We start from the raw sequence: 26,420 nt of genomic DNA, 5'->3' as shown, positions 1-26,420 counted from the left end.
GTGAATGCCACCTGAGGTAGATGGTGATATTAATGTCAGTGCCAAGGGAACCTGCTCTGATTTGAGTATTTGTTCCAAAGGAGGAGGGCAGCAAAGCTGGAGGATAAATCTGATGAGGAGTGATTGAGGGAGCTGGGGATGGTTAGTGGGGAACAGAGGAGGCTGAGGGCAGAGCTGAAGGGACACTGTGGAGAGGCTGCTGCTGGGCTCTGCTCACAGGTAGCTGGAGACAGAACAAGGGGGAATGGCCTCAAGCTGAGGCTGGGCAGGTTTAGATTGGACATTAGGAAAAAGGTTTTCAGAGCAAGAGTGGTCAGGGAGTGGAAAGAGCTGCCCAGGGAGGTGGTGAAGTCACCCAGCCTGGATGTGTTTAAGGGTCACTTGGGGCTCTGGTTTAAGGTGAATCTCGTAGAGCAGGGTCCTAGGCTGGACTTGGTGCTCCTGAGGGGCTTTGCCAGCCTGCATGGTGCTGTGGTTCAGTGAAACCAGCATTTACTGCTCGCTGCTGCTTTGCAGTCTTTGTCAGGCAGGGCAAGCAGCTGCGTTTGTTGTTTCGCCCTGGCTGACCCTTTTTGTTCTCGCCTGCAGCAGTGTTGTTGGTTGCTCAACTCGAAAGGGCAATTGCTGCTGCTAATGCTTCCTGTAATCCAGTTACATGACTGCTGCACGTTGTGATTTGGGATGAAAGCCTGCAACGGGGGGGTGTTTTTTAACATAAACCAACGCTGTTGTGGCTCTGAGAGGGAAGGAAACAGAATTCAATCTAATTTCAGTGGCTCCAGGTCCATTTTCTTCAGGGGGAACAGATGCCTAAGGTAGAACTATGCCAGGTTTACATTTTGTGCTAAGAACATGACCATTTGACCAGCACAGTGATGCCAACTGCACAGCAAAGTGCTATGATCCTAGGAGTTCTGCAGGTGTTGTGTGGCAAAGTGTTGTTTTGTGGCTGCCAATAAAGAATGCATGTTCAGAACTCATTTTACTGAACCTGGGAGGGGAAACTGTGGTGCTTGTTTGGCTAAGGGAGGAAGAGAAGGGATTTAGAATCATAGCCCCATAAAATCAGTCAAGGCTGGAAGGGGCCACAAGGATCAGCCAGTTTCAACCCCACTGCCATGGGCAGGGACACCTCACACTAGATCAGGCTGTCCAGACCCTCATCCAGCCTGGCCTTAAACACCTCCAGGCATGAGACTTCCACCACCTCCCTGCACAACCTGTTCCAGGCTCTCACCACCCTCATGCTGAACAACTTCTTCCTAACATCCAGGCTGAGTCTCCCCATAGAATCAGCCAGGTTGGAAGAGACCTCCAAGCTCATCCAGTCCAACCTAGCACCCAGCCCTGGCCAGTCATCCAGACCATGGCACTAAGTGCCTCATCCAGGCTTTGCTTGAACACCTCCAGGGATGGTGACTCCACCACCTCCCTGGGCAGCCCATTCCAATGCCAATCACTCTCTCTGCCAACAACTTCCTCCTAACATCCAGCCTGAACCTGTCCTGGCACAACTTGAGGCTGTGTCCCCTTGTTCTGTTGCTGCTTGACTGGGACCAGAGCCCAACCCCAGCTGGTTACAGCCTCCCTGCAGGCAGCTGCAGACAGCAATGAGCTCTGCCCTGAGCCTCCTCTGCTGCAGGCTGCACCCCCCCAGCTCCCTCAGCCTCTCCTCATAACTTTGTTCCATTCCCCTCAGTCCTATCACTCCCTGACAGCCTAAAAAGCCCCTCCCCAGCTTTCTTGTAGCCCCCTTCAGATACTCTTCTCTGAGAGTGAGTTTTACAAAGCTGAAGGCTCTCCATCATCCTACCCAGCATTAAGTTCCTGTTGGCTTGGGTTTTTTTTTGTGTGTGTATATCTGCAGTCAGTGCACTTTGTTTGTTGAAAGAAGTGAGGAAAATCCAGAGCTCTTAGAAGCATTTGGCTGTTCTATAAATGCCTCAGTGCTTATCCATATGTTCTACTTAGCTGCCTCCCTCAGTGACATGAAACCAACTCATCTGAAAGTTGCTGCTTGATGTAGGAAAATTGCATATTGGTTTTTTTTTCAGTAGAGAGTTTTCCATGTCTCTGATTTGATTTTGGATGTCAGAAACTCTACACTCATTGAACATATATTAGAGAGTTATCAGTGAAATGAACCAGTTCTCCACATGTCTGTTTGTGTTTATTCCAAGTCCCTTGCAGAGGGACCTGGCCAGGCTGGGTGGGTGGGCAGAGGCCAAGGGGATGAGACTGAATGAGCCCATGTGCAGGGTTCTACACTTTGGCCACAACAACCCCAAGCAGCACTGCAGGCTGGGGACAGAGTGGCTGAGAGCAGCCAGGCAGAGAGGGAGCTGGGGGTGCTGGGAGAGAGGAGCTGAAGCTGAGGCAGCAGTGCCCAGGTGGGCAGCAGAGCCAATGGCATCCTGGGCTGGCTCAGGAGCAGTGTGGGCAGCAGGACAAGGGAGGTTATTCTTCTCCTGTACTCAGCACTGGTCAGGCCACACCTTGAGTTCTGTGTCCAGTTCTGGGCTCCTGAATTGCAGAGAGATGTTGAGGTGCTGGAAGGTGTTTGGAGAAGGGCAGCAAGGCTGGGGAGGGGCCTGGAGCACAGCCCTGTGAGGAGAGGCTGAGGGAGCTGGGGGTGTGCAGCCTGCAGCAGAGGAGGCTCAAGGCAGAGCTCATTGCTGTGTGCAGCTGCCTGCAGGGAGGCTGTAGCCAGGTGGCTCCAGAACTGTACACAGTGTAAGTGTAGAGCACACAAATATAAGTGTCTGCAGGGGGGCTACAAGAAAGCTGCTGAAGGACTTTTCAGGCTGTCAGATAGTGACAGGACTGGGGGGAATGGAGCAAAGCTGGAAATGGGTAGGTTCAGACTGGATGTCAGGAAGAAGTTCTTCACCAGGAGGATGGTGAGAGATTGGAACAGGTTGCCCGGGGAGGTGGTGGAAGCCTCATCCTTGGAGGATTTTGGGCCAGGCTGAGTGTAGCTCTGGGCAACCTGATCTAGTGTGAGCTGTCCCTGCCCATGGCAGGGGAGTTGGAACTAGATGACCCTTGAGGTGTCTTCCAGCCCTGGCAGCTCTGTGATTCCATGATCTCTAAGCAGATCTCCACCTGTGAACTGGGTATTCGAGCTTCAGCATAGGCAGTGGAAATCTAGCCTGGTGTTGGTCTGGTAGGACACATTTCTAAACAGTTTCTGGTGGAGTCCCCATCCCTGGAGGTGTTGAAGAGGAGGCTGGGTGAGGCACCTGCTGCCATGGTTTAGCTAATTAGAAGGGTTAGGTGATAGGTTGGACTCGATGAACTTAGAGGTCTTTTCCAACCTGCTTCATTCTGTGACTCTGTGATTATTGAAGGGCCCTATCCCACAGTCAGGCTGGATGTGATCATCCTGGTTTGGAGATTAGCACTGACACTTGCCATCCCCACAGCAGTTTGCTTGTTGCCAGAGAAGAGTACCAGATGCATTTAATCTGCTAGCAGAAGGTAGCCTTGATATCTGCTTCAATGTGGGCTGGGTATCTCCCTAAGCCCAAATGTCTGCTGCTGATAATGGATGCTTAAGCACCAACTGCACCCTGCCTGCTTGCAGATTGATAGAATCATAGCATGGTTTAGGTTGGAAGGGTCCTCAAAGCTCATCCAGCTCCAGCCCCCCACCATAGGCAGGGGCACCTCCCACCAGAGCAGCTTGCTGTGTAGTCATACACAGACATGTCCACTCGGTGCCATCCTTCATCTGGAGCTGCTCCCATCTCAGACATCACCTTTTGTGCTGATATAATGTGGAAATCCTTCCCAAGCCTAGGCACAGCTCAAGTAGGTGGGCTGCTTCTGAGTGCCTTGGAGTAGCTGAGAACCAGGAGGGTGTAAAACCACGGCAGCAGAACTGCTTTGACACTTTATGTCACATTCAGCCCACAGGAACTGCTCTATCCTCATCTAACTTTTCTCACACCACATGCTGAGAGAAGATGCAGCTTTGACTGGCTTATTTACATGGCCTTGTGTATCTAAGTTCCTTCCTCCAGCAGTTCCCCATTTCCTGGAGCCTGAGCTTTAATTCATCACAGAATCATTGCAGTTGGAAGAGATCCCCCTGGTCACCAAGCCCAACCCATAACCCTACTCTACAAAGTTCACCCTTAAACCATATCCCCAAGTACCACATCCAAATGACTTTTAAACACAGCCAGGCTTGGGGACTCCACCACCTCCCTGGGCAGCTCACTCCAGTGCCTGACCACTCTTGCCAGGAGAAAAATGTTTCCTGATGTCCAGTCTAAACCTACCCAGTGGCAGCTGTGATCTTTGATCCCATTCGGTGCTTCTGTGCTCCACAACCTCCCTGGGCAACCTGTGCCAGAGTCTCACCACCTTCCACCTGTGCCAGAGTCTCACCACCTTCCACCTGTGCCAGTGTCTCACTATCCTCAACCTGTGCCAGTGTCTCACCACCCTCACTGCAAACAACTTCTTCCTCACATCCATCCACAGAAATTATCATGAATGAACAAAATTACTACTAGGGTCATAGCCCAACCAATAAATAATCAGAGACCTCTTCTCCCACCCTAAATCTGTGTCTTGCATTGATGATGTTCAGGAGCAAAGGCTGAAAAAGAACTTTTTCTCCTTGTACTGAAAGTGTTTTCATCACCCTCAGAGAGATATCCTTGTGAGGACCCAAGTCCCCTGCAGTACCATTGAAAGGCAGGCTGGGTGTCTGCTGTTGGAACAGGAGACTATTGACTGCAGCTGAGTGAACAAGGGAAGCTGAACTGCAAGTTTAAAAACAAACCCAGATCAGGAAATGTCAGGGAAGTTATTGAATGGTGACCAAGGAAATGGTCTAAAAGTGCCAACAACTCCTAAATCCTCTGGAAATAGCTAATGGCCACTCATGAAATAGGTAAGAGAATTGGAAATCCACACTGGAGAGAAAAACAATGTGATTGTAGCTTTCCTTTTTAAGTGTGCTTCCTTTGAATCTGCCTGAACATGGATATAACCTTGAATGAAAGAAGAGCAATGTGAGAGTTTCAGTAATGGGTGCATTAGAAAAGCATATGGATGCATTAAGTGGAATAATAAATGTACCATGCACAGAAGTAGGGCATCCATAAATCATTTATCAGGTCTCTTCTCATCTGTTCTTGGCCCTTTTGAGTCTTAATTGACAGTCAGGGTAGCTGGGTATTAGAAGAACTGCATTTATTAGGCAGATAACAGGCAACTCTCATTAAAGCATTAATTAATTTGAGAAGAGTGAGGGCCCAGTGCATTGAAAATAACTTGCAGAGCACTGCTGCTTCAGTAGGGCTTTTTCCTGGCTTAACTACTGCCTTCTGGAGCTGGAGGTGTGCAGCCTGGAGAGAGGAGGCTCAGGGCAGAGCTCATTTCTGTCTGCAGCTACCTGAAGGGAGGCTGTAGCCAGGTGGGGTTGATCTCTTCTCCCAGGCAAGCAGCAACAGAACAAGGGGACACAGCCTCAAGCTGTGCCAGGGGAGATTCAGGCTGGATGTTAGGAGGAAGTTGTTGTCAGAGAGAGTGATTGGCATTGGAATGGGCTGCCCAGGGAGGTGGTGGGCTCTGCTGCCCACCTGGGCACTGCTGCCTCCTCTTCAGCTCCTCTCTCCCAGCACCCCCAGCTCCACTCTTTGCCTGGCTGCTCTCAGCCACTCTGTCCCCAGCCTGTAGTGCTGCTTGGGGTTGTTGTGACCGAAGTGCAGAACCCTGCACTTGGCCTTGTTCAATCTCATCCCACTGGCCTCTGCCCACCCATGCAGCCTGGCCAGGTCCCTCTGCAGGGCTCTCCTACCCTCCAGCAGATCAACACCTGCTCCTCGCTTGGTGTCACCTGCAAAGTTACTGATGCTGGACTCAATCCCCTCATCCAGATCATCACTAAAGATATTGAACAGGACTGGGCCCTCCAGCAGATCAACACCTGCTCCTAGCTTGGTGTCACCTGCAAAGTTACTGATGCTGGACTCAATCCCCTCATCCAGATCATCACTAAAGATATTGAACAGGACTGGGCCCAGCACTGATCCTTGGGGAACACCACTAGTGACAGCTGCCAACTGGCTGTGGCACCATTCACCACCCTTCTCTGGGCTCTGCCATCCAGCCAGTTCTTGACCCAGCCCAGATCCCAACTCACAGGATCATCCAGCAGATGTCCCTGTGCTCATAGGTGGTAATGAGCAATATGCATTCAGCTGTCTAATTGCTTTTATTAAAGGCAATTTACACACAACAGTGTCTATTTCCCAAGCCTCTCTTAAGCAGGGTGTAATAAGATCATGAATAAATGGCAATTGCATTAACAGTGTTTGAGAGATGTAATTATGGAAGTAAATTGCAGCAACTCACTGAGAAATTGCCACTTGCCAGCACAAGTTTTGTGCTGTTCCCCTTCTCTTCACTCTGTCTTCCTCATGCAGTGCATGGCAGAAGTGATCAATGCTGATCTCTTATTGCATTTGCAACTGATAGCAGCTTACAGATGCAAACATGCTTAGGTGTATAAATATTACCAATTAATTAGCTCTTAGCTATCTATAAAAGGTTCTGAGCTACTACAGCTGTAATGACAGGAGGAGGAGGAATGGGTTTGAACTGGCAGAGGGGAGATTTAGGAAGAAGTTGTTTGCAGTGAGGGTGGTGAGACACTGGCACAGGTTAAAGGTGGTGAGACACTGGCACAGGTTGAGGGTGGTGAGACACTGGCACAGGTTGAGGGTGGTGAGACACTGGCACAGGTTGCCCAGGGAGGTGGTGGAGTTGCTGTGCCTGGAGGTGTTTCAGGCAAGCTTGGCTGTGGCACTCAGTGCCATGGTCTGGTGGCTGTGGTGGTGTTAGGTCCTAGGCTGGCCTGGATGATCTCAGAGCTCTATTCCAGCCTCAGTAATTCTCAGCTTCTGTGACTTTCCTGATGCAAGTTATGTAAGTGTTCATACTAGATGCAGAGATTGATTCATCAGTAGGAGTTTCATCTTAATAAGACAACTGCCTTCTGGTGTCTAAGCACTGTGAGCTTGATTAAGGAAGTGGAAATCAGTGCGAGCCAAAGGAGGCAGGAAGGGAGTCAGAACTAATTCCTAACCTAATTTGGAGCAAAGAAACCACTTCTGAAAGCAGAAGGCCTCCTCCTCTTGGTGGATGTGCTAAGAGTTTGCCTTTCTTATCAAGACTTTATGCTTTATTGCATTAAAAACTTTCCCCTGTATTTATTTATACCTGGGTCCATGTATTTCAAGCCAGCATATTGTGGGGAAAGGGAACTCTGCTTCTGACTTCTTGGTTGCAAAGCTTTCTGCTTCCATAAAGCATTAGTGTCTCTTTAATGGCAGCTGTCAAGCAAAGCAGACACAGAGTGTGTTTGCTGCCATTGCCCAGTGAACAAGGCATGGAGCTACTCAGATGTTCAACTCCAATGCTGAAGCAATGTGGTTTTGTTTTCTACCTCCTGAAAATACCACTTTCTGCTCTGGCAGGGGTGGGGGTTGGACCTGGAGGTCTTCAGAGGTCCCTTCCAACCTCTAACATCCTCTGATCCTGTCATATGCACAGATATTAATGTAAAGAAGCTTTCAGGGAGAAAATAGAGTGGAAGTTCCCAGGTTTTATCCATTTTAGCCCAACAGAGAGAACTGAATTCACTTCAGTCCACTGAGCTAACTATATAACTTAATCCTGTTATTGTAGTTGCAGTTCCCTGGATTATCTGTGACCCTTTAAGCTCACAAAGTACCATGTTGACACTGGCACAGGTTGCCCAGGGGGGTTATGGGGCACAGAGGCACCGAATGGGATCTTCTGTGCTCCACAGCCTCTCTGGAGGTGTTCAGGGCTAGGCTTTGAGCAACCTGTTCTAGTGGGAGGTGGCTCTGCCTGTGGCAGGAGCTTGGAACTGGCTGAGCTTTGAGGTCCTTTCCAACCTAAACCATTCTATGATTCTATGCAGTGGCAGAGCCTAGGGATGCTGGACAAGAGCTGTGGCAGAGCTTGGGGCTGCTGGACAAGAGCTGTGGCAGAGCCTGGGGCTGCTGGGCAAGAGCTGTGGCAGAGCCTGGGGCTGCTGGACAAATGCTGTGGCAGAGCCTGGGGCTGCTGGACAAGAGCTGTGGCAGAGCCTGGGGCTGCTGGACAAGAGCTGTGGCAGAGCCTGGGGCTGCTGGACAAGAGCTGTGGCAGAGCCTAGGGATGCTGGACAAGAGCTGTGGCAGAGCCTGGGGATGCTGGACAGGAGCTGTGGCAGAGCCTGGGGCTGCTGGACAAGAGCTGTGGCAGAGCCTAGGGATGCTGGACAAGAGCTGTGGCAGAGCCTGGGGATGCTGGACAGGAGCTGTGGCAGAGCCTGGGGCTGCTGGACAAGAGCTGTGGCAGAGCCTAGGGATGCTGGACAAGAGCTGTGGCAGAGCCTGGGGCTGCTGGACACGAGCAGGGCTTGAAGGCTGTTCAGAGAAGGAAAAAGGCAATTCTCCTTGCTTAGTGTATCAGTTATTTCTCATAACATTTGGCTCTCAGTCCCAGGCAGATGAAATACATTCTCAAAGGCAAGGATCCAGGAAAAAGCCTTTTCTCCAGCAGGGCAGCTGAAGTGAACAAAATGTTCCTCCTCCTTTAATTGCCTTTCTTTCTCTGGCTTCCCATATCACATAATAGCATGGAAGAAACCAAAAGTGAATCTGTCTAGCCTTGGAGCACTCATTCAAGCTGAACTCCTCCCTACTTCCACTTTCCTCTTGGTGGGGCTCCTGTGACAGAGGTGGTACCATGTGAGAGATCAGTAGTTTGTGTGGCTGTGACCTTGTCAAACAACTTGCTTGGCTCTGTTTTAGGGAGGAGATTGGGAGAGGAATACCCAAGAGGGTTAGAGCTCTGCCCAAGAGCATGCTGCCCCTTGGAGCAGTGTGGCTTCCCAAGCCACATTTCTTCTGGGTACAGCCACAAGCCTGCCCAGGTGTGTTCATGTTTGAGGAGCTGCAACCCTCTTAGACATTTTAGCCAAGCAGCTCCTCATTTTCAGCCTCTTTAAAGATCATTCTCATGAGCATCTGCTTGCTGATTTGACCACACAGCCCCCATGGAAGCTGGAGTAGCAAATGAGGACACACTTGTGGTGTGTATTGCACAGAGACAGCTGTAAGTGAGCCAGAACAGGTATTGGTCAGGGGGTTGGAGCAGCTCTGCTACAAGGACAGGAGCAAAAGGGAGCTGGGGGTGTGCAGCCTGCAGCAGAGGAGGCTCAGGGCACAGCTCATTGCTGTGTGCAGCTACCTGAAGGGAGGTTGTAGCCAGGTGGGGGTTGGGCTCTTCTCCCAGACAACCAGCAACAGAACAAGGGGACACAGCCTCAAGCTGTGCCAGGGCAGGTTGAGGCTGGAGGTGAGGAGGAAGCTGTTGGCAGAGAGAGTGATTGGCACTGGAATGGGCTGCCCAGGGAGGTGGTGGAGTCCCCATCCCTGGAGGTGTTGCAGCCAAGCCTGGCTGGGGCACTTAGTGCCATGGTCTGGTTGATTGGCCAGGGCTGGGTGCTAGGTTGGGCTGGATGAGCTTGGAGCTCTTTTCCAACCTGCTTGATTCTGTGATTCTATGATTCTATGACTGAAGAAGTTACTAATTGCTAGTAACTAAGTGAAAGGTACCTCACAGTGCTGTGATGAAATAGGGACTGCACAAAAGAGAGGGAATAGAATCCCCCTTGCCTCCTCCTGTGCCTAAAGCTGTCACTAAACTGCAGTGTCAGAGTGGCATTTGCTCTTTATCTGTTCCCTCACAAACACAAGCTTCTCATCTCTACACTGATGTGGCTCCAAAAGGTTGGATGGAGCATGCTGGAAGTCCTGGAATAACCTCAGGGCTGTCTTGGGAAGTGTGGTTTGAAGGCAGAACACTGGACCCACATCTTTTTCACTTTGGATTGCATCTCTAATGACTGGGAGGAAAGAGCAGGGGTACAATAACTCCCAGACTGGCTTGGGTGCAGAAATAGGCTCAGCATAAACAAGCAAGCAGAGACCTTCGCAGAGCTCCAATATAAACCTCTCTGCTACAGAACAGGGTTTAATCCATGTCACTGTCCAGAGTGATCTTAGCTTGGTCACTAGCTCCAGCTTAGATTTTCTGCATGACCTGATTGTTTCTCCCTCCATTTCCCTGCACTCAGACACGTTATTCATTCTGCCACGTTGGGAAGCAGCTGCTCTAATCTGCATCCTTCTGCATCCATTAACACTCTGGGAGCTTTTCAGGTGCAAGAGTAATGACTTCACAAAGAGAAGTGCCACAACTACTTCAACCACTCCACAAATGTGCCTGAAAACATGCTTCCAAAGGGAACTTGTTCACACTGCCAGCAAGGGAAAGTCCTTCTCCTTGTTTCAGGCATGCTTTGCATCACAGAATGTCAGGGGCTGGAAGGGACCTGCAAAGCTCATACAGTCCAACCCCCCTGCCAGAGCAGCAGCACCTACAGCAGGTCACACAGCAACACATCCAGGCAGCTCTGCAATAGCTCCAGATTAGAAAGATGTAAAGGTGAGTGCCAGGAGGCTGAAGCCAGGCTCTGCTGGGTGCTGCCCAGTGCCAGCACAAGGGGCAATGGGTGGGAGCTGACCATAGGAAGTTCCATGAGACAAATGTTTTCCCTGTGAGGGTGCCAGAAGCCTGTCACAGGCTGCCCAGGGGGGCTGTGGAGTCTCCCTCTCTGAAGATATAATCAAGACCTGCCTGGATGTGTTCCTGTGTGACCTGCTCTAGGTGCTCCTGCTCTGGCAGGGGCTTGGACTGGAGGTTCCTTCCAACTCTGATGCTTGTGTGTGATTCTGTGTGTGCTATTAGTTACCAGAGTAACGAGGCATACATTTCACTCCATCGTGTCAGAGAATCATAGAATCAGCCAGGTTGGAAGAGGCCTCCAAGCTCATCCAGTCCAACCTAGCACCCAGCCCTATCCAACCTGTTGCAATGTTCACCACCCTCCTGGTAAAATATCCTCTGGGCCTACTTTTCCACAGTCAATGTGTAGTTAGTGATGGGCAATATCATAGCTGACAGTATAGGCGATGTGATGGTTAGGGATGATGATGGTGCAAGTCTTTAAAGTCCTGCATAAACTCAGCTCTTGTAGCTCAAGTTTGTCAGATCAGATTTCCAGCACTGCAGTCATTTGGGCATGGAGACTTTACAGCCACAGTGCTCAGGGAGCTCTGAGTTTGGAAAGGGAAAAAAAGCTGCTCCTGTTGCTGTGTTTCTAATGTAGGCTGCAGGTTTGCACCGAGTGCCTCATGCAGCCTCCTTCTAAACACCTCCAGCCACGGCCACTCCACCACCTCCCTGGGCAGCCCATTCCAATGCCAATCACTCTCTCTGCCAGGAACTTCCTCCTTACATCCAGCCTGAACCTGCCCTGGCACAGCTTGAGACTGAGTCCCCTTGTTCTGTCCCTGGGTGCCTGGGAGAAGAGCCCAACCCCACCTGGCCTCAACCTGGCTGTGTTTCAAGGTGGTTTGGCTGTGGTGCTTGGGGGCTATGGCTTAGGGTGCACCTTGTAGAGCAGGGTTATGGGTTGGGCTTGGTGGTCCTGAGGGACTTTGCCAACCTGAACGTTTCTGTGATAGGCTTAGAGTTTCTCCAGCTTATTCTGAATCCAATTAGCAGCCTGCTCAGTAATTTAGCTCTATCAGTATATGTTCTGCACTGCCATGCCTTTATCTGTTTAAGGTTCCTGTGATCATGACCTCTTCTGCAGTAACCATGGCTTGCAAATATTTGCTCACTTATTGCTGCTTGTTGACCTTCTTACCTGTCATAAAGCTAAGCAAACAGCCACCGGCAGCATCTGCTCACCTCTTTGCCAGGCTGTAAAGTGGTGAGTCAGGGTGAAAAACTATTTGGAAAGCAGCCTGCTTCAGAGCAAAGAAAGCTTCCCAGCTTGTGCCATCTCAGAAGCTTTCACATGTATTAGGAGAATATTGGCTTGGAAGGCCAGACTGAGCCAAATTAGGAGGATGTTAACATTGCTTTCTAATGTAAAGAGGCAGAATAAAAGGTCAGGGCAAGATTTCATTAGTGTAAGCCTGCCAAAGCTGTAGTTGCTCCTGAGATGGGGCAAACCTCTCCTAAAACCAGGCGTTGGCAACTCTCATTTGGGGAGGATTTGTTTCCTTGCTCAGTGAAGTCAGTGGCAAATGGATGTCTTCACAGGATCACAGGATGTTAGGGGCTGGAAGGGACCTCTGGATTAAGGAGGTTGAACATCTTCCTTATGAGGAGAGACTGAGGGAGCTGAGGCTTTGCTGCTTGGAGAGGAGGAAGCTAAGGGGTGACCCGATGGATGTTTGTGAATATGTAAAGGGGAGTGCCCAGAGGCTGGAGCCAGGCTCTGCTGGGTGCCAGCACAAGGGGCAGTGGGTGGCAGCTGAGGCATAGGAGGTTCCATGTGAACCTGAGGAGGAGTTATGTCTCTGTGAGGGTGACAGAGCCCTGGCACAGGCTGCCCAGGGGGTTGTGAAGTCTGCCTCTCTGCAGATATTCCAGAGCTGCCTTTGGTGTGTTCCGGTGTGATCTGTGTAGGTGATGCTGCTCTGGCAGCGGGGCTGGACCAGATGATCTTTCGAGGTCCCTGAGGGTGTTCAGGACCAGGCTGGATGAGACCTTGAGTGACCTGTTCTAGTGGGAGGTGTCCCTGCCTATGATCAGGGGGTTGGGACTGGCTGAGTCTGAGGTCCCTTCCAACCTAAACCATTCTATTCTGTGACAAAGGTAAGAGGTCCTGAGCTGGGATGAGTTTAGTCAGTTTCACATTAGGTGTTGGTGACTAAAGGTCATAGGATCACAGAATCATCCAGGTTAGAGGAGACCTCCAAGCTCATCCAGTCCAACCTAGCACCCAGCCCTGTCCAGTCAACTAGACCATGGCACTAAGTGCCCCATCCAGGCTTTGCTGGAGCACACAGTGATGGCTAAAGGTCACTTCTTTCTGGTCTTTGTCTATAATCTCCTTCCCCTGTTATGTTTTGTCTTAGGCTTTTTCTCCTGCCTCACTCCATTTCCCTTTTCTACTCATTTCATCCCTAGGTAGGGGATGGGGGAGGGGGAAGGAGGCAGTGCCTGTCTGTGTATTTCCTCTTGACAGTAGGTTTGTTCGTGTGGCTTAGCCATCCTGCTTCACTAATGATTAACACTCAATGTCATCACCTTCCACTTCACCCTCAGAGACCAGCAGATGCGAGGAGGTTGCCAGGCTGCCCACACCCTCCTTTTCCAAAGGTCGTTCATTAGGTCCCTCCTGAGTTCTCTCTGGAGAACCTGCTCAGAGCAAACTTGCTGCTTCCTTCTCTGATGCCACAGGAGGCCAGCTTGGAGAAATCCACTCTTCAGCCTTCCTCATTCCCTCCTGTGAAAGAGCTGCTTAACTGTAATGGTTATCATCTCTATTTCTGATCAAAGACACTCATCATTTTGGATCCTCTGACACTGCCTGTTGCACCACAGTGCTCTCCTTTTCCAGTTTTGCCTATATTCCAGAGGAAAGCACAAGGAGATCTCCCAGCACCCTTCTGTAGGGTGTCACACTTGGGTTGGTTGTGCTTTCCTCTGGGTGTTGTGTACTGTCTTCTTGAAGATTGTTGTCATACTGCATCCAGATCTGGGCTCACCAGTTCAGGAGGGACAGGATCTACTGGAGAAGAGTCCAATGGACAGCTACAAGGATGCTGAATGGGATGCAGCACTGCCTGAGGAGGAAAGGCTGAGAGCCCTGGGGCTGCTTAGGCTGCAGAGGAGAAGGCTGAGAGGGGATCTGAGAAATGTCCATCAATAGCTGAGGGCTGGGGGTCAGGAAGGAAGGGACAGGGACAGCCTCTGCTCACCTGTGCCCTGCCACAGGACAAGGGGCAAGGGATGGAAACTGCAGCACAGGAGGCTCCAGCTCAGCATGAGGAAGAATTTCTTGAGTGTAAGGGTGAGAGAGCCCTGGCACAGGCTGCCCAGAGAGGTTGTGGAGTCTCCTTCTGTGGAGCCTTTCCAGCCCTGTCTGGATGTGTTCCTGTGCCACCTGTGCTGGATTCTGTGGTGCTGCTGTGTCAGGGGGGTTGGACTGGAAGCTCTCCAGAGGTCCCTTCCAACCCCCAACATCCTGTGAGCCTCTGACCCATCCTCTGTTATCTTTATGCTTTTGCCACAGCAATTCAATAGCATCTACCAGATAAATGACTTCCATTCTATGCAGGTCTAGCCTAAAGCCATGTGAAGCAGACTGTCAAGGAGCTTCACATGAAGAATCACCCTGCAACAATTTGTGTTTTTCTCTATTCTTCTTCCTCCTCAGTTCTCCAGTGAGCTGGGGAAAATATTGCTGCAAAGTGATTTAATGTTTCATGAAGCTGTAGAGAGGATGCTGAGAACAGAAAGCCAGGTGGGCACAGTAACCTCTGTGATTTGAACCTGTCTGCTTTAGCAGGCAAACCTCTCCCAGAATCATAGAATCACAGAATCAGTCAGGACTGGAAGGGACCACAAGGAGCAGCCAGTCCCAACCCCCTGCCATGCCCAGGGACACCCTACCCTAGAGCAGGCTGCCCACAGCCTCAGCCAGCCTGGCCTGAAACACCTCCAGCCATGGGGCCTCAACCACCTCCCTGGGCAGCCCATTCCAGCCTCTCACCACTCTCCTGCTCAACAACTTCCTCCTCACCTCCAGCCTGACTCTCCCCACCTCCAGCTTTGCTCCATTGCCCCCACTCCTGCCACTCCCTGACAGCCTGAGAAGTCCCTCCCCAGCTTTTTTGTAGCCCACTTCAGATCCTGGAAAGTTCACCTGGGAGCCTCCTCTGCTCCAGCCTGCACAGCCCCAACTCTTTCAGTCTGTGCTCACAGCAGAGCTGCTGCAGCCTCTGAGCATCCTCCTGGCCCTGCTCTGGACACTCTCCAGCATCCCTCTTGTAATGAGAGCCCCAGATCTGGATGCAGTACTGCAGGTGGGGTCTCAGCAGAGCAGAGCAGAGGGGGAGAATCCCCTCCCTGGCCCTGCTGGCTCTCTTGCATACATTAAGAAAGTTACCTTTGCCTCCCAGCACAGGCTGAGCTGTTCTCCCTTGGCACTAAATTTAGCATGACTGCAGAAAAGCAGACAGGGCAAAAGCAAAGAACCCCTGAATCTTCCCTGCCATTAATAGCTAATTGTTACCTGCATAATGTCTTAGTTATGAGATTACAGTGGGACAGACATTCTGCTGTGTTACCAAGTGCTGGGATATTAATAGAGACAGGAAAATAAAACCAGCATGGGAAAACAACAATCTGCCAATAAGTGCAGTCCTCAGAGAAATTAAACCTGCTGAGATTTTCCTTCCTTTCAGAAAACACTTCAGATGGTCACCAGGCTCTCAAATGAGTGTGTCTGGGGATGGAAATCCATGGTAATGTTTGAAAAGGGGAAAAAAACCAGGGGAGGGGAAGCCCAGAGATGCTCTTTAAGGGCTTGGTGGTTCTCTGTTGGTTGTGTTAATGAAGTTGGTTGTCTGTAGATAGTGTAAATGCACATGCCAATGCTTCCTGCAGTAGTGAAGCATTCCCTTGTCTCTTATGGCAGAGCAAGGCCAATTTCCAGTGAGCCCTGCCACAGGCTGCCCAGAGAGGTTGTGGAGTCTCCTTCTCTGGAGACTTTCCAAACCCACCTGAATGCATTCCCTCCTTGTGAGGTGTTTCTCCATGGTCAGGCTGTGACCAAGGCCCCACAGCAGATGATTTCAGGGCTGAAAAAGCTGACTTGCCCTGGAGAGCAGGAAGCTTTGTGGACAGTGGGATGTGGACAGAGGATAAGAGAAGTTTGCCATGGGCATTTCTGCTTGGTACAGTGATAAAAGTGGAATGAGGCCAGCAGAGAGCCACAAGGGTGCCTGGGGGAGTTGAGCATCTCCCCTCTGGAGAGAGACTGAGAGCCCTGGGGCTGTTCAGTCTGCAGAAGAGAAGGCTGAGAGGGGTTCTGAGCAATGTCACTCAATAGCTGAGGGCTGGGGGTCCAGTGGAGGGGGCCAAGCTCTTTTGGGTGGTGCACAGCAATAAGCCAAGCAGCAATGGATGCAAACTGGAACAGAGAAGGTTTCAGCTCCACAGGAGGAGAAAGTTCTTTGGAGTGAGGGTGCCAGAGCCCTGGCACAGGCTGCCCAGAGAGGTTGTGGAGTCTCCTTCTCTGGAGCCTTTGCAAACCCACCTGGATGCATTCCTGTGTGGACTGCCCTGGGTGCTGCTGCTTTGGCAGGGGATTGGACTGGATGATCTCTGGAGGTCCCTTCCAACCTCTAAATTTCTGTGATTCTGTGATTCCTGTTCAGAACTATTTAGAGGACTACTTTTTCACACCCTGCAGCTACCATCCAGTGCCATGAAGAACACTAACCAAGATCTTAGGAAGATGTTCTCTGCAGTGAGGGTGGTGAGACACTGGCACAGGTTGGGGGTGATGAGACACTGGCACAGGTTGAGGGTGGTGAGACACTGGCACAGGTTGGGGGTGGTGAGACACTGGCACAGGTTGAGGGTGGTGAGACACTGGCACAGGTTGGGGGTGATGAGACACTGGCACAGGTTGAGGGTGGTGAGACACTGGCACAGGTTGCCCAGGGAGGTTGTGGAGCACAGAAGCACCGAATGTGATCTTTGAACGTGATCAGGGGAGAGATTTCACCTGCTTGCCCTGCCTGTCCTTTTCCTTTCAGGTCTGCTTACAGCTGTGCATGAGACACAGTGTTGGGAGAGGAGGACATTTGGCCAGAGCCAGGAGGGCTGTCTGTGTCTGCTGTTTCAGGCAAGCACTGACACAGTTTAAGTAATGTGTTAATTTGATTTAATGAGAGCTCATTTCTGGGTTTTGTGCCAATTTCTGCACCACTGAGCGTGAAGTGGAAGGCATCTTTCAGAACATTTCATGCTGTGAGGTGATCTGAAGGAGTTGCCTTCCTCCTTCAGGTGATACCTGCATAGCAGATCTGTGAGCAGTGCTGGGGGCTGGTGTGGTGGAACAGCACAGAGGCACAGATCACAGAGTGTCAGGGGCTGGAAGGGACCTCCAAAGCTCAGCCAGTCCAAGCCCCCTGCCAGAGCAGCATCACCTACAGCAGATCACACAGCAACACATCCAGGCAGCTCTGGAATAGCTCCAGAGAGGGAGACTCCACAGCCCCCCTGGGCAGCCTCTGCCAGGGGGAAAAAATCCTCCTGTTTCCTTGGAACCTCCTATGCTTCAGCTGCCACCCATGGCCCCTTGGCCTGGCACTGGGCATCACCCAGCAGAGCCTGGCTCCAGCCTCCTGCCACTCACCTTTCCATCTTTCTAACCATTCCTGAGGTCCCCCCTCAGTCTCCTCTCCCAGCAGCACAGCCCCAGCTCCCTCAGGCTCTCCTCCTAAGAAGATCTTCCACTGCCTTCAGCATTGCTGTGCCTCTGAGCTGGATTCTCTCAAACAGTTCCCTGAGGTCCTTCTTGAACTGAGGGACCCAAAACAGGATACAATATTCCAGATGCAGCCTCAGCAGGGCAGAGTAGAGTGGGACAAGAACTTCTCTGGACCTACTAACCACAGCCTTTCTAACCCACCCCAGAATGGCATTTGCCTTCTTGGCCACCAGAGCACATTGCTGGGTTATGCTCAGCCTCCCATCCCCTAGGACCCCCAGGGCCTTTTCCCCATCACTGCTCTCTAGCAGGCCAGTCTCCAGCCTATCCTAGTCCATGAGGTTGTTCTTCCCCAATGCCCTTGTTTTGTTTCATTCCCTTTCTCCCTGCCCAGCTCTCAGCCTAAGTCTGGCTGTCCACAGTGCTGTTCCAAGTGTTCTCTCAAAGGCAGAGGCTAACAAGCAGCAGGGCAGCAAATCCCTGTGAGCCCCTGAACCTTTTTCTGGATGCTCACAGAAGCTCTGATATTCCTGGAATGATCACAACAGCTGCTCTGGAACAGGATTGCAAAATGCCACTCTTGTTCTTGGCAGCTCTGTGCCCTGTGTTTGCTCATCAACACAGCTGCTTGCTATTAGGCAGAGAAGTAAGCTTCTCACTGTTGTACTGCTGTCAACCCTGGAGCTCTGGGAGAGGGATCTGGAGGAAGCACTTCAGCAGTGTGCCAGAGAGGTTCATATTGAAAGAAGGAAACATTTTGTTTCTTTAAACTTTCTTACTTTTCTGATTTTCCTTTTCCCCTTTGGTGGAAAATATCCCCAAACATTTCCTTGGTGTTTCCCCTGAGAGAATTACATCCAGGAGGGGAGTTGCTGTGTAGGTACAAGACAGAGATCAAACCCACTGAGTCTAATTTATAATCACAGGATCACAGAATTAACCAGCTTGGAAAAGACCTCAAAGATCACCAAGTCCAACCTACAACCTGACATCTTCTAATTAACTAACCCATGGCACTAAGTGCCTCATGCAGCCTCCTCCTCAACACCTCCAGGGATGGGGACTCCACCACCTCCCTGGGCAGCCCATTCCAGTGCCAATCACTCTCTCTGACAACAACTTCCTCCTAACATCCAGCCTGAACCTCCCCTGGCACAACTTGAGGCTGTGTCCCCTTGTTCTGTCCCTGGGTGCCTGGCAGCAGAGCCCAACCCCACCTGGCTACAGCCTCCCTGCAGGCAGCTGCAGACAGCAATGAGCTCTGCCCTGAGCCTCCTCTGCTGCAGGCTGCACACCCCCAGCTCCCTCAGCCTCTCCTCACAGGGCTGTGCTCCAGAATGTGGTGGTTGATTTCTTCTCACAGAATGACAACTGGTGATTGTGTAATCCAACCCTCTGCCCAAAGCAGGGTCCCTCAGACCTACAGGCTGCTCAGGACCTTGATCACAAACTTCAACAGAGAAGGTTTCACCTCATCATGTGGAGAAACTTCTTTTGAGTGAGGGTGGCAGAGCCTGGCACAGGCTGCCCAGAGAGGTTGTGGAATCTCCTTCTCTGGAGCCTTTCAAAGCCAATCTGGATGTGTTCCTGTGTGGCCTGCCCTAGGTAGAACCATAGAATCAGTCATGGTTGGAAGGGACCACAATGATCAGCCAGTTCCAACCCCCCTGCCATGGGCAGGGACACCTCATACTAGATCAGGCTGCCCACAGCCTCATCCAGCCTGGCCTTAAACCCCTCCAGGGATGAGGCTTCCACTACCTCCCTGGGCAACCTGTGCCAGTGTCTCACCACCCTCACTGCAAACAACTTCTTCCTAACATCCACTTTCAATCTCCCTTCTGCCACTTCAAACCCATTCCTCCTCATCCTCTCATTCCAAGTCCTTGTCAATAGTCCCTCCCCAGCCCTCCTGGAGCTCCCTTCAGATACTGCAAGGCCACTCTGAGGTCTCCTCCAAGCCTTCTCTTCTCCAGGCTGCAGAGCCCCAACTCTGTTCTCAGTGTTCTGTGATGCTGCAGGACGTCAGCAGTGCCCTGCAGAGGGGGACAGTCACCTCCCTGGCCCTGCTTGTCACTGCTCCTGACACAGGAATATTCCCAATACCAGACCCAAGTCTGTGTTTGTTCTGCCTCCTGCCAGGCTCTCACCACCTTCATGCTGAACAGCTTCTTCCTAACATCCAGTCTGAATCTCCCCATTTCTGGCTTTGTTGTAGCTTCTGCTCCCTTCCAACCCTGACTGATGCTCTGTGATTGTATGATTCTATGAAGCAGGACCCAGAGTAGAAGAGGGGCACTAAAGCCCTGAGTAACCTTCAGTGTACACCTGCAGGGAGCAGCAAAGAGAGTAACTGATGCTCCCAAAGCCTAAGCCACCTCTAGCTCCTTCCTCTCTGCATACTCTTTGCATTGCTCTGGGGGGGAAAACACCCTGAGATATGCCCAGAGTGGAATGGAACACAAACCCTATGAGGAGAGGCTGAGGGAACTGGGGTTGTTTAGCCTGGAGAAGAGGAGGCTCAGGGCAGAGCTCATTGCTGCCTGCAGCTACCTGCAGGGAGGCTGTAGCCAGGTGGGGTTGGGCTCTGCTGCCAGGCAAGCAGCAACAGAAGAAGGGGACACAGCCTCAAGTTGTGCCAGGGCAGGTTCAGGCTGGATGTTAGGAGGGAGTTGTTGTCAGAGAGAGTGATTGGCATTGGAATGGGCTGCCCAGGGAGGTGGTGGAGTCACCGTCCCTGGAGGTGTTGAAGCCAAGCCTGGCTGGGGCACTTAGTGCCATGGTCTGGTTGACTGGATAGTGCTGGGTGCTAAGTTGGACTGGATGAGCTTGGAGGTCTCTTCCAACCTGGTTGATTCTATGATCTCACCTGCCTGAGGTTCTTACCAGATTGCTGTAGCTGTTCACTGGCCCTGGGCAGAAGCAGGAATTAGCTTTGAAAGTGCAGAAGCTGCTAGCATTAAAACCCGAATGGTTTGCTCGCCTTGTTTTTGTGCTTTAAACACCTTTAGCCTTGCATGCTGCTTAGAAAATGGGGGTTGATGGCTGCTGGTAATTGCCTGCATTTTCTGTGAGCAGCTTGTGCACTGTTCACAAATGGATGTGTCTAATTAAATAACAGAAACAGGAGCCCAGAGTTAATTGCAGTCTGCGCAGGTTGCCCCTTAGGTGTTTTGTGTCACCTGGGAAGTCTCAGCTCATTAGGAGGAACAAAGTCAGTAAGTGTTTACCAGGGCTGGAAGCAGCTGGAGAGTTACAGAATCACCAGGTGCCAGGGAAGCTGTGTGCATGGGGATGTGTGTGGCCATGCTCCTGCTCCTGCTCACCAGCGTGAGCAAGGCGTTAATGAACTGAGAGCAAATGAAAATGACAGCCTGCGTGTCAGTGAAGTGACAGGTCCTGCACCTGGGTCGGGGCAGTCCCAAGCACAGCTCCAGGCTGGGTGGGGAATGGCTGAGAGCAGCCCTGAGGAACAGGCCCTGGGGGTCTGGGCTGATGCAAAGCTCCACAGGAGCCTGCAGTGTGAGTGCAGCCCAGACACAACCCTGTGCTGGGCTGCAGCAAGAGCAGTGTGGGCAGCAGGGCAAGGGAGGGGATTCTGCCCCTTAGCTCTGCTCTCCTCACACCCCACCTGCAGTCCTGGGGGCAGTTCTGGAGCCCTGAGTGACCTGTTCTAGTGGAAGCTGTCCCTGCCTATGGCAGGGGTTGGAACTGGCTGAGCTTTGAAGTCCCTTCCAACCTAAACCACTGAGGTGCTGGAAGGTGTCCAGAGGAAGGCAGCAAGGCTGGGGAGGGGCCTGGAGCACAGCCCTGTGAGGAGAGGCTGAGGGAGCTGGGGCTGTGCAGCCTGCAGCAGAGGAGGCTCAGGGCAGAGCTCATTGCTGTCTGCAGCTACCTGAAGGGAGGCTGTAGCCAGGTGAGGTTGGGCTCTGCTGCCAGGCACCCAGGGACAGCACAAGAGGACACAGCCTCAAGCTGTGCCAGGGCAGGTCTAGGCTGGATGTTAGGAGGAAGCTGTTGTCAGAGAGAGTGATTGGCATTGGAATGGGCTGCCCAGGGAGGTGGTGGAGTGGCCGTGCCTGGAGGTGTTGAAGCCAAGCCTGGCTGGGGCACTTAGTGCCATGGTCTGGTTGGTTGGGCAGGGCTGGGTGCTAGGATGGGCTGGATGAGCTTGGAGCTCTCTTCCAACCTGCCTGATTCTATGATTCTGTGATTCTTCCTAACCTCTAACCTAAATCTCCCCTCCTGTAGCTTAGATCTGTTCTCCCCAGTCCAACACCCTAAAAAGTCCCTCCCCAGCTGTCTTGTAGCCCCATTAAGACACTGGAAGGCCACAAGAAGGTCACCTGGGAGCCTTCTCTCCAGACTGAACAGCCCCAAATGTCTCAGTCTCTCCTCACAGCAGAGCTGCTCCAGCCCTCTGAGCATCCTCATGGCCCTTCTCTGGACACCTAAAGCTATTGCTCTAGGCTTCTAGTTCTGTAAGGTGATATACACACGGATGTATGTCTGTGCTACACACTAAATTCTGAAGGCAAAAAGAGGAGGATATTTTGAGGTGAGGTTTCCTGATGCCTGTCATTTTTTTCCTGCAAGGCATTGCTGATTTATTGAGGACCATTTGGCAGAGTTCGTACCAGGAAATTAAAGTTCAGTGACTTAAGAAGCATTTGAAACATAAAACTCACCTGAAATGAGTGTTTTACACAAGGAGCAAGGAGAAACTGTACTGAGTTCCTGGCATTTGAGCTTGACACTGGCTGTACCCAGAGCTTCAATAACTGGGCAGAAAAATGTGTTCTAAAGCACTGTGCTGGAGGGGCTCTAAAGGGTCTGCTGGCTTGGAGGGGCTACAGCTGCCTCCAGGGTGATGAAATAGGATGTGACTGGCACAGTCATGCTGTGCACAAAGGCTGTACCAGACAGAACAGCTCCCTGGGACTCTTTTGTAAGGGAATCTCTCTCTTTTTTTTGGCTAATATTGAATGAGGACAACTTTATGAGGCTCATTCTGCAAGCCTCTTAAAGAAGCAGGAGGCTGAAAGGGTGTTCAGCTCAGCTCTCTTGAGGATTGACCCTAGACTGGGTTGAAGTTTGGACTGGCTGGGCTTGGAGATCTCTTCCACCCAGATGTGTTCTGTGGTTCTCTGCTGTCCCTAGGATACAAGTCTGATGCAGCTTTGTTGTTAGGTGGTATCAATCCCAGTCTGTACTGTGGAAGAGGAAGAAGAGGGGCAGGAGGCAGCACTAGTTGAGTTGTACTTGGCTGGCTGATTTCCAGAGCTTCTTTGGGCCAGAGGGAACCTTCTGCTTCACCAACCTGTGGAACCTAAGTACCCAGTGACAGAAGGAGGCAGTTTCTTCCCAAGTGTGGAAGAACAGCATTGCTTTCTCAAGCTTTTCCCAAGGACACTGCATCTGTCTTATGGAATTCCAGCCTGGGAGCATTTGCACTTAGCATCATAGAGTCACAGAACCAGGCTGCACACCCCCAGCCTCCTCAGCCTCTCCTCGCAGGGCTGTGCTCCAGGCCCAGGCCTTCCCTGCACACGTTTGAGCAGCTCAGCATCTTTCTTACACTGAGGCCCCCAGGTAAGCCTGGAAACCATCACTATGTTTGCAATATCCAGGTGGGGGACTGCTGAGGGAAATGAGTCCCCCAGGGTGTTGTCCTCTAGGCTCAACAAGTCACTACTGGGAGCAGCAGCAGTGGAGTCAAAGCTTGCAAACTCCTGGGGGAGCAGGTTGCAGTCCATGATAAACACTGCAGATGAGCAAAGGGTAAAGGATCTGTGCTGGGTGGGATGCTTCAGCTCTTCCTTTTCCAAAGCAGAAGGAGCAACTCTAGGAGCACAGTAAGACATTAACTTGTGTGTCTGTGCTAATGCCCTGCTGTAGTTATTTCCATGGATTACCTTTGCAGGGATTCAGTGGTTTATTGGGGGTGGTGTTAGAATACATAATGAAATCTTCTGTGCAGCTATAACCTGCAAATGGCTGGACAGGTCCATGTTCTGGAGGTGCTGGAGCCAGTGCAGAGGAGGGCAAGGAAGCTGGGGAGGGGGCTGGGGAATAAATCTTTTGAGGAGAAACTGAAGGAGCTGGGGATGGGTAGTGTGAAACAGAGGAGGCTGAGGGCAGAGCTCATGGCTGGCTGCAGCTGCCTGAAAGGAGGTTGTGGAGAGGCTGCTGCTGGGCTCTGCTCACAGCTCATTAGTGATAGAAGAAGAGGGAATGGCCTGAAGCTGCCACTGGGTAGGTTTAGACTGGACATTAGGAGCTATTTTTTCCTGGCAAGAGTGGTCAGGCACTGGAATGAGCTGCCCAGAAAAGTGGTGAAGTCCCCAACCCTGGCTGTGTTTCCAGGTGGTTTGTCTGTGGTGCTTGGGGCTATGGTGTAGGGTGCAGCTTGTAGAGCAGGGGGATTGGGGTTGGAACTGGATGAGCTTTGAAGCCCCTTCCAACCTAAACCATTCTATGATTCCATCCCATGCCCCTTGTCCTGTGGCAGGGCACAAGTGAGCAGAGGCTGTCCCTGTGCCTTCCTTCCTGACCCCCAGCCCTCAGCTATTTAGATCCATAGCTCAGATCCCCTCTCAGCCTTCTCCTCTGCAGACTAAGCAGCCCCAGGGCTCATCAGGCAGTGCTCCAAGAACTCCATTAGCTTCAGGTGAGTTACACTGCCTTCTGCCAGACCTGAATTTGATCCATTGTGCCCTGTAACAAAGAGTCATAAAAGGCTGCACACTCTGTGTGTGTCTCTAACAGCTACATTGACCTTGGTGCTTCTAGGGGAAGCCTGAGGACCACAGCACTCACTCTTGGCCTGGTATTTGCCTGCTTGGAAAGCTCACTTGGCCTTGCAGAGGGAGGTTTCAAGACCCTTGCATGAAAGACCTCTTAAGTGGGTGGAAATTAATTTGTCCCTCAAGTCAAGGTGCTTCTTGTGCAGCAATAAAAAACTGGCACAGGCTGCCCAGGGAGGTTGTGGAGCAGAGAAGCACAGAATGGGATCAAAGATCCCATTCTGTGCTTCTCTGCTCCACAACCTCCCTGGAGGTGTTCAAGGCCAGGTTGGATGAGTCCTTGAGTGACCTGTTCTAGTAAGAGGTGTCCCTGCCTATGGCAGGGGGTTGGAACTGGCTGAGCTTTGAGCATCCTTCCAACCTAAGCCATTCTCTGGACCTGGGGATGCTGAGGAGGTGCTTTTCCAGGCTGGATGTTTGTGTGATTCCATGACTGATCTGAAGTGCTTTTGTTTTCCAGACCCTGCAGATGGATGTGAACAAGCTGAACATCACATTGCTGCGGCTGTTCCGCAGAGGGGTGGCAGCAGCTCTGGGGCTCCTACCTCAGCAAGTTCACATCAACAGACTCATTGTAAGTACCAGAGGGATCTGCTTAATAAAATGTGGGAGGTGGTGGAGTTGCTGTCCCTGGAGGGGTTGAAGCCAAGCCTGGCTGGGGCACTTAGTGCCATGGTCTGGTTGCTTGGCCAGGGCTGGGTGCTAGGTTGGGCTGGATGAGCTTGGAGCTCTCTTCCAACCTTCTTGATTCTATGATTCTGTGGACCTGATTCTTTTTTCCCCTCCTTTCAATTCTTTTTAATTTATTTTCCTCTCTTTATGGAAATGTGCAAGAAAATAGGACAGAAGAAGCTTTTTCTCCTCAATCTTTTCTATGTTTTTAAGCTTTACTACAGGAAAAAAATAGATCTCTGTTATAAATTGGCTCAAATTAAGTACCTGAAGGGACATTGTGGAGAGGCTGCTGCTGGGCTCTGCTCACAGGGGATTGGAGACAGAACAAGGGGGAATGGCCTCAAGCTGAGGCTGGGGAGGTTTAGATTGGACATTAGGAAAAAGCAGAGGCTCACACTGGCAGTCTCTCTTTCCCCTCCCTTGCAACAGAATAAGCACCATCAACATCTCTAATACAGCATTCCTTGGACTCCCAGGACTGCTTCAAAGACACCAGGGCAGGAATCACTAGAGAGCAGAGTAGGTATTCTCTACCTACCCATTAAATGTGTCAGAAACCTTCTCTGGTCCTTTCATTTTGTGGTGCCAGTTTAAGGAGGTGCAGTGCAGCCACCTAAACCAACTCTGTGCCTCATGGTGGTCCATGTCTGCAGAGGATTGACTCAGGATTAGGAAGCACTGCCAAAGTACCACAGCATTACACTAAGCATTCCTGTTTAAGGACTTCTAAAATAGGGCTGCACAGCTCAGCTCAGCTATCTACTGAAATCCCTGCTGGCCCTTTGCCTTTGACCCCCTCCTATGGCTTCTCCCCTCACCATGGTACATTGACCTGTCTAGCTTAGAGTCATAGAATCTCAGGGGATGGAAGGGGCCAGGAAAGGTCATCTGGTCCAGCACCTACAGCAGATCACACAGGAACACACCCAGGCAGTTCACAGGATCACAGGGAAGGGACCCAAGGAGATCATCGACTTCAACCCCTCTGCCAGAGCAGGACCATACAATCCAGCACAGGTCACACAGGAACACATCCAGACAGGGCTGGAAAGGCTCCAGGGAAGGAGACTCCACAGCCTCTCTGGGCAGCCTGTGCCAGGGCTCTGGCACTCTTACAGTCAAGAGGTTCCCCCTTGTGCTGAGCTGGAACCTCCTGTGCTGCAGCTTCATCCATTGCTGCTTGTCCTATCCCAGGGAGCAGTGAGCAGAGCCTGTCCCCCACTCCTGACCCACAGCCCTCAGAGAGTTATAGACATTTGTTAAATCCCCTCTCAGTCTTCTGAGCAGCCCCAGGCCCCTCAGCCTCTCCTCATCAGGCAGTGCTCCAGTCCCCTCATCATCCTCATAGTCCTCCACTGGACCCTCTCCAGCAGATCCCTGTCCCTCTTCAGCTGGGGAGCCCAAAACTGAAGGCAGTGCTCAAGATGAGGTCTCCCCAGGGCAGAGCAGTTTTTGAATATCTCCAGAGAGGGAGACTCCACAACCTTCCTGGGCAGCCTCTTCCAGTGCTCTGTCACCCTCACAAGGAAAAAAAGTCT

The 26,420-nt window shown here is 51.5% G+C and overlaps 1 protein-coding gene across 2 annotated transcripts in view; it reads left to right on the top strand.

The window, feature by feature from the left end:
* Nucleotides 1-26,420, top strand: part of PTPRR (protein tyrosine phosphatase receptor type R) — a 103,357-nt gene that overhangs the window by 16,896 nt on the left and 60,041 nt on the right. For both annotated transcript variants that reach the window (XM_064166238.1, XM_064166237.1), the window contains exon 3: nucleotides 24,668-24,781. In XM_064166238.1, coding sequence (XP_064022308.1) covers nucleotides 24,668-24,781 — 114 coding nt within the window. The remainder of the gene's footprint in view (nucleotides 1-24,667; nucleotides 24,782-26,420) is intronic.

This window comes from Pogoniulus pusillus, chromosome 27 (genome assembly GCF_015220805.1).
Source record: "Pogoniulus pusillus isolate bPogPus1 chromosome 27, bPogPus1.pri, whole genome shotgun sequence".
Lineage (NCBI taxonomy): Eukaryota > Metazoa > Chordata > Aves > Piciformes > Lybiidae > Pogoniulus > Pogoniulus pusillus.
This window is presented reverse-complemented; position numbering and strand designations above follow the sequence as displayed.